The sequence below is a fragment of the Cebus imitator genome, unplaced genomic scaffold (genome assembly GCF_001604975.1).
Source record: "Cebus imitator isolate Cc_AM_T3 unplaced genomic scaffold, Cebus_imitator-1.0 Scaffold18, whole genome shotgun sequence".
NCBI classification, from domain to species: Eukaryota; Metazoa; Chordata; class Mammalia; order Primates; family Cebidae; genus Cebus; species Cebus imitator.
The window spans coordinates 10,062,618-10,069,345 of record NW_016107333.1 but is presented as its reverse complement, the minus strand read 5'-3'; the positions used below and the strand labels follow the sequence as shown (position 1 = coordinate 10,069,345).

At 51.9% G+C, this 6,728-nt stretch overlaps 1 protein-coding gene across 7 annotated transcripts in view; it reads right to left on the bottom strand.

The window, feature by feature from the left end:
• Positions 1-434: 434 nt before the first annotated feature.
• The window catches only part of BCL2L1 (BCL2 like 1), a 60,647-nt gene continuing 54,353 nt past the window's right edge, over positions 435-6,728 (bottom strand). For all 7 annotated transcript variants that reach the window (XM_017514908.1, XM_017514882.2, XM_017514890.2 and 4 more), the window contains exon 3: positions 435-2,047. In XM_017514908.1, coding sequence (XP_017370397.1) covers positions 1,910-2,047 — 138 coding nt within the window. In that variant the 3' untranslated portion in view covers positions 435-1,909. The remainder of the gene's footprint in view (positions 2,048-6,728) is intronic.

The following is a 6,728-nucleotide window of genomic DNA, read 5'->3' as shown; positions in this document are numbered from 1 at the left end:
AACAAACTGGCATCACACCTTTCCCTCACATCCTACAGCAGCCAGAGCAGTGCTCGTATCTGTCTTCTCCACTAGAATGAATGCTACGTAAAGGCAAAGGTTTTGTTTGAAGAAGTCCCCAGTGCCCAGGACTACGTCCGTGTAGAGCAGAGCTCAGTAAACACTTGCCCAGTGGCTGACTGTCTCCCACTAGAAGGTCAGCTCCTGAAGGCGGAGACTGTGTCTGTCCTGTTCACATGCAGCCCTAGTGCCTGGCACACAGCATGTGCTCAGTAAAACCCTGTCGACGTACAGGTGGAAAAATTCGGGCTCAGAAGGAAGGAAAGACTGGTCTAAGGCCCTCCCCTGAGGGCGGCAGAGCCAGGACCAGTACCCAGCTCTCCAGTGGCCCCTCCTTTCCCCATCCCAGAGCACACAAGAGCCCAGGCTCTTTGTTCACTGAGTAAACACAGTTTATTACTGAACTGCACTTTCACCTTCACACAGACTATTTCAAAGAGCTGGAACAAGTGTGGGGTGGGGGGTTGGGGGAGGGACCCTCAGGAGCCAGGACCCTCGGCCAGCTTCCCTGGACCAGGGCAGGGGAGGGAGCATCAGGCCGTCCAATCTCCGGGCACCAGCTCTCCACGTGCACGCGCACTGCAAGCCAGCAGCTCCTCACACATAAATACAGACACGCTTAACAAAAATAGTATATCATCTTCACAAGGAATAAAAACTAGTTTCGAATATGTACAGCAGAGAGCCCGGGGTGGCTGGGACCCCTGGGGATGAGACAGGCCAAGGGTGGAGCAGAGAGAGAGGGAGGCCTGAAGAGCTCCTGGCCAGGCCACTCTGACCTTGGCAGCCCGGCTGCCCAGGCTGGACAGGTGTGGGGCACAGATCTGCCTGGCCAGGCAGGACTGGCCATTCTAGTCAGCCCCACCCCACCCCATGCAGCAGGCTCTCCTTCCTGCCCTTCCTGCCTGAGGTAGGGAAGACCCTGGGGCTCCCATAGCTTTTCCTGATAGCTCCCCTTCACCTCAGGGTTGAGTCCCCTGAAGCCCCATGAGGAGCAGCCCAAGGTAGAGATGCCACAGGCTGCTCTTATAGGAAGTGAGGCAGCTGAGGCCATAAACAGCTCTGGGGTACCTGTCTTGGGCCCAGTTGGTCCCTCAGTCATGGTCAAGGGAGCCAGGGAGGGGAAGGGACTAGGGTGGTGCTGAACTGCAAGAGCCACCCCAGCTTTGGCATGGGGCGCTTCCTGCAGCTGTAGTCCCCTCCCTCCTGGATGGGGCTGGCCTCTAGCCAGAGGCTTCTGGAGGACATTTGGACTGCTAGTGAGGACTCTGCCAGTCCAGAGGAGGTGGGAAGGGAGTCCTGGTCCTTGCTTCTTTATCCTAAGCAGCCTGAATCCCTAATTAGTCAAAAGTGGCCCCTAAATGGCTCTTGGGGGATAGGGATGGAAGGAAAGAAAATCCAGGTTAGTGTGGGGAGGAGGGGAAAATGATCAATTCTGAGGCCACAAACATCAAAACAAAGGCAATCTACTCTCCTTTCTGGGGAATAGGTTCCGAAAACTTTCAAGCTCCCTGGCAGAAAAACATTTTCAGGATGCGAAAGGGTAAAGGTTGCACCAATCAGGTAGGGCCCTCCTGCCCCCAGCCACAAACCCTTCCATACCTGCCAGCCTCCTTGGGACAGATTTTGTGGATTCTGAGGCCAAGGGAACTGAGGTGTGGGTGACTCACAGAAGTGTGGTAAATTCTAGAAAACTAACTGCAGGGGACCAGATCTAGGCCCAACCCTGTGGAGGGTAGGTGGGCATGGGCTGCATGTAGTGGTTCTCCTGGTGGCAATGGCGGCTGGACGGAGGGATGTGGTAGGGCAGGGCAGGGGTGGGAGGGTAGAGTGGATGGTCAGTGTCTGGTCATTTCCGACTAAAGAGTGAGCCCAGCAGAACCACGCCGGCCACAGTCATGCCCGTCAGGAACCAGCGGTTGAAGCGCTCCTGGCCCTTTCGGCTCTCGGCTGCCGCATTGTTTCCATAGAGTTCCACAAAAGTGTCCTGCAGGGAGAGAGAAGGAAGGTACGGTTTGAGTCATCAGACAGTAACGTAGGTGGGTGGGGGAAGGGGGCCATCTGCATGCTATGGCCTTGGTGATGTGAAAAACTGTAGCCACCAGTGCCCACTATGGGCCAGGTAAAGGGCTAAGGGTGGTCCTCTTCCTTGACCCTCAGTGGGTCATAATCAACCCATGCTCCTGCTGAGAAAGCAGGCAGAGAGGAGGAAAGTACCCTGTCTGAGGTCAGTCAGGAAGCAGCACTTATTCTAGAATCCAAGGTGGGAATGAGACAGGCAGGATCAGGGAACTGATGGAAGCCGGGTGGCCAGAGCAGACTGCAGGAGAGGAGGGCATGGGGAAGATGATGGTGCAGGGGTGAGCCAGAGCCAAACCATGTGTGGCCTGGAAGCTGTGAGGAGCCTGGAGTTGAGTCTGAGGGTAGTGTGGAGTGTAGAGCCACGAGGCCTCAGACTTTCTACTGTTGCACCAGAGGGAGGGACAAGAAAGCATGGGGCTAAATCCCCAGGGTCATTTGGGGCCAGTTCAGGGGTAGATTGGGTCAGGTTGGTGACGGAAAGAGCAGGGCAGAGGAGAGAGGGTAACAACGATGCAGGACTAAGAGGCCTCCATGATGGGGTCTGTGAGGCCCTGTCCCTGTCCTCCACTCCAGGGGCTGTGACTCCGGGCCCAGGAGGTTGTAATCAACAGCCCTCTGCCCTGAAGCTAAGTCAGAAGGGAAGCACATGATAGGGGGAAGGAGGAGCTGTGGGTTAAATTACCTAGTCCAGGGTGCAGCACCCTGTGGGGCAGGGAGAGGGACGCTTACAGCATACTTTGTTTTGTTTGTTTTTTTTTTGAGACCCAGTTTTGCTCTTGTTGCCCAGGCTGGAGTGCAATGGCGCAATCTTGGCTCATTGCAACCTCTGCCTCCCGGGTTCAAGTGATTCTCCTGCCTCAGCCTCCTCAGTAGCTGGGATTACAGGCATGCATCACCATGCCTCGCTACTTTTGTATTTTTAGTAGAGATGGGGTTTCTCCATGTTGGTCAGCCTGGTCTTGAACTCTCGACCTCAGGTGATCTGCCCGGCTCAGCCTCCCAAGTGTTGGAATTACAGGCGTGAGCCACCCCGCCTGACCTAGAGCATACTTTTATGAGTAATCGTTGTACCCAATTTGTCCTTTAATCCTCCCAACAATGCTGCAATGCAGGTTGTCTCTCTCCATTTACAGACCAAGAAGCTGTGCCTCTGAGGGCCCAGGGACTAGATCAAAGTCACCCAGCTATGTCAGTGGTGGAGCCAGAATCCAAACCTGTGTCTGGCACCTAGAAATAAGTAAGAAAGAAGTAAGTTCAGGCTGGGCGCAGTGGCTCACACCTGTAATCCCAACACTTTGGAATGCTGAGGCAGGTCACGAGGTCAGGAGATTGAGACCATCCTGGCCAACATGGTGAAACCCTGTCTCTACTAAAAATACAAAGATTAGCTGGGCGTTGTGGCGGGTGCCTGTAATCGCAGCTACTTGAGAGGCTGAGGCAGGAAAATCGCTTGAACCTGGGAGGCGGAGGTTGCAGTGAGCCGACATCACACCACTGCACTCTTAACCTGGCGACAGGGCGAGACTCCATTTCAAAAAAATAAAAATAAATAAATACATATATAAAATGTTATATATTATATATATATATATATATATATATCTGTTTGACTATGTATACTCTGTCTTTCTCTGGAAGGATGCATAAGGTTAGGAGGAGACTCTTACTATCACAGCTCACTTGCAGCCTTGACCTCAGGGTTCAGGTGATCCTCCCACCTCAGCCTCCCAAATAGCTGGGACTACAGGTGTGCACTACGATGCCTGGCTAATTTTTGTATTTTTTGTAGAGACAGGGTCTCACTTTGTTGCCTAGGCTGGTCTCAAACTCCTGGGCTCAAGGGATCCTCCTGCCTCAGCCTCCCAAGTATTGGGATTACAGGTGTGAGCCACCATGCCTGGCCTCATCACCTCACCACTTTTTTTTCCCCTTAAGCTGCACATACTCCCAGAACTTTTCATAACTAGATTCTGAACTTTGTTTTAGCCATTCTCCTGCCTCAGCCCCCAAGTAGCACCCACCCGCTAATTTTTGCATTTTTAGTAGAGATGGGGTTTCACCATGTTAGCCAGGCTGGTCTCAAACTCCTGACTTTAGGTTATCCACCTACCTCAGCCCCAAAGTGCTGGGATTACTCAAAGGGCTGCCCTCATCAAGACACATTTAGTATAGGCCAGGGGCGGTGGCTCCTAAATGTGTCTTGATGAGGACAGAGGTCCTGTCCAGTTCCTATATACCCAGTTCTCAGAACTGTCCTATATAACCAGTGCTCAATAAATACATGAATTAACAAATGTATTGCATGTATACTATGTGTCAGGCATTGTTATCCCACTTTACCTTCATCGGAATCCTTAGACACAGAGATTTGAGCCACATTTCACAAATAAATGCCTGAGGTTTAAAGTAGGGAATACTCAGCAAACAGATGGCAGAGTCGGGATCAGACTGCAAGATCGCCTAGCTTCAAAGGGAGTGCTGCTAAGGCAACTTCCCTTACGTGGGAGGCTGGAGGGACCTGTCCTGTCAGCAGTGCTGAAAGGATTTCCTGGAGAAGGAATGCGGGAGCAGGATTGAAGTAGAGGATCTGGGGAGAGGGACATGGCTATGCTTCCCTGTCTCCTACTCCATCCTAGCCAGCCTCTGCAGGTCTTAGCAGACAAAAATATTTTCACCAGAGGTTTGATTTTGTTGCTCCCAAGTTCGCTCAGGTGGAGTCACAAAACAGGCTTATCTGTGATAGGGGAGAGTTCCAGACTATGAAGAGCATGGGAGAAGGTCCTGGTTATCCCAAGAGGCCAAATGTCTCTCAAGAAACCAGGGACACTGGGTTGCAGCCAAAATGGGAGAGGCCTAGCTCCCTTGATGGGAACTTTCCTGAAGTAGAGGGCTGAGAGCCACAGGAAATTTTCAGCTCTGGGGCTGGGTTGGAGTAAACAGGCACTGTCCCCACAAGGGCACAAAGCATTCACTGTCCAGGAACAGTCATTCCTGGGTGGAGGGAACATTCTCATTTCAGTGCTACAGAAACATTCTCATTTCACCCGCCCTTGCCCCGACTCATGCGTTCCTGGCCAGTACAACCTTCATCTCCACTTTAGCTTCTCCTGGGGAAGGGGAGTAGGATTTCCAAGGGGTGTGGATTCTAAGGATTGCTTTTGCAGACAGAACGTGAGCAAAATGGGGCGTGTTGTTCCAGGGCGGGTGCTGGAGAGGCGGTGGCGTGGGTATATTTAGCCCATGGTTCACACGACAGACTTGGAAACAAACAGAGCCATTTTCTCAGTGGGCGGCTGCTCTGGATAAATAAACAGGATTGCAGAGCAGCCCTGGTCTGAAAAAGCAGAGATAAGCCCCGACTACTCCTTGGGTGGCTCCCACTGGTTTTAGCCAGGCTGGCATGGTAGGCAGGGGATGAGGTTTAAGAGTAGGTTGCAGAGAAGTCTCTGATGTCACAAAGGTTTCTAGGAGACCCAGGCCCAAGGGCCTGCCTGTCTGCATCCTCAGCTTGATTTAGAAGAAAGTAGGGGAAGCTTCTCTTTGTAGCTGACTTCCATATGGGGGTTTGTAGGGCCACTGGGGACAGGCAGTGGCTAATGACCTCCACAGGAAAGTCATGGACTCCTAGCCAGGCAGACCCACGAAGTTAGCAAGGCCAACTCACCTGCCCATTCTACAGTTTCCACTGCTTTTCTGGTAGAGCCAACACTAGAAAACTGGGTCTCCTGACTTGGCCCCTAGGAGATGCCCAGGCTAGTTCCACTTTCAAGGTTCTTCCTCTAATATATCAGAGCTATCCACAGGGCCACAGCACATAAAGAGATATAAGCATAGCTGAGGTATTCAAATTTCATGGGAGGGCAGTTAAGACAAAAAAATCTGAGAAGACTCCTTGCAGGGATGGATTATTAAAAAAAAAAAAGGTTGAGAAATATTGCCTTACTGGGAAGCAGAGAGGGTAACAAGAAAAAAAAAGAAAAAGATAATTTCAGAGATGATAGAGTTGTAAATCCTGGGGAGGTGATAGCGAGTACCTGAGGGAGCCGGGCAGTGGCTCATCCCTGTAATCCCAACTCTGGGAGGCTGAGGTGGGCAGATCACTTGAGGCCAGGAGTTAAATATCAGCCTGGCCAGCATGTCGAAACCTGTCTCTACTAAAAATACAAAAATTAGCTAGGCGTGGTGGCGCACACCTCTAATCCCAGCTTCTTGGGAGGCTCAGGCACAAGAACTGCTTGAACCTGGGAAGCAGAGGTTGCAGTAAGTCGAGATTGTGCCATAGCACTCTAGCCTGGACAACTAAGACCGGAATGACAAGATGACAGCAGCTATGAGAGATTAAAAAAAAAAGGCCGGGCGCGGTGGCTCAAGCCTGTAATCCCAGTACTTTGGGAGACCGAGGCGGGTGGATCACAAGGTCAAGAGATCGAGACCATCCTGGTCAATATGGTGAAACCCTGTCTCTACTAAAAAAATACAAAAAATTAGCTGGGCATGGTGGTGCGTGCCTGTAATCCCAGCTACTCAGGAGGCTGAGGCAGGAGAATTGCCTGAACCCAGGAGGTGGAGGTTGCGGTGAGCCGAGA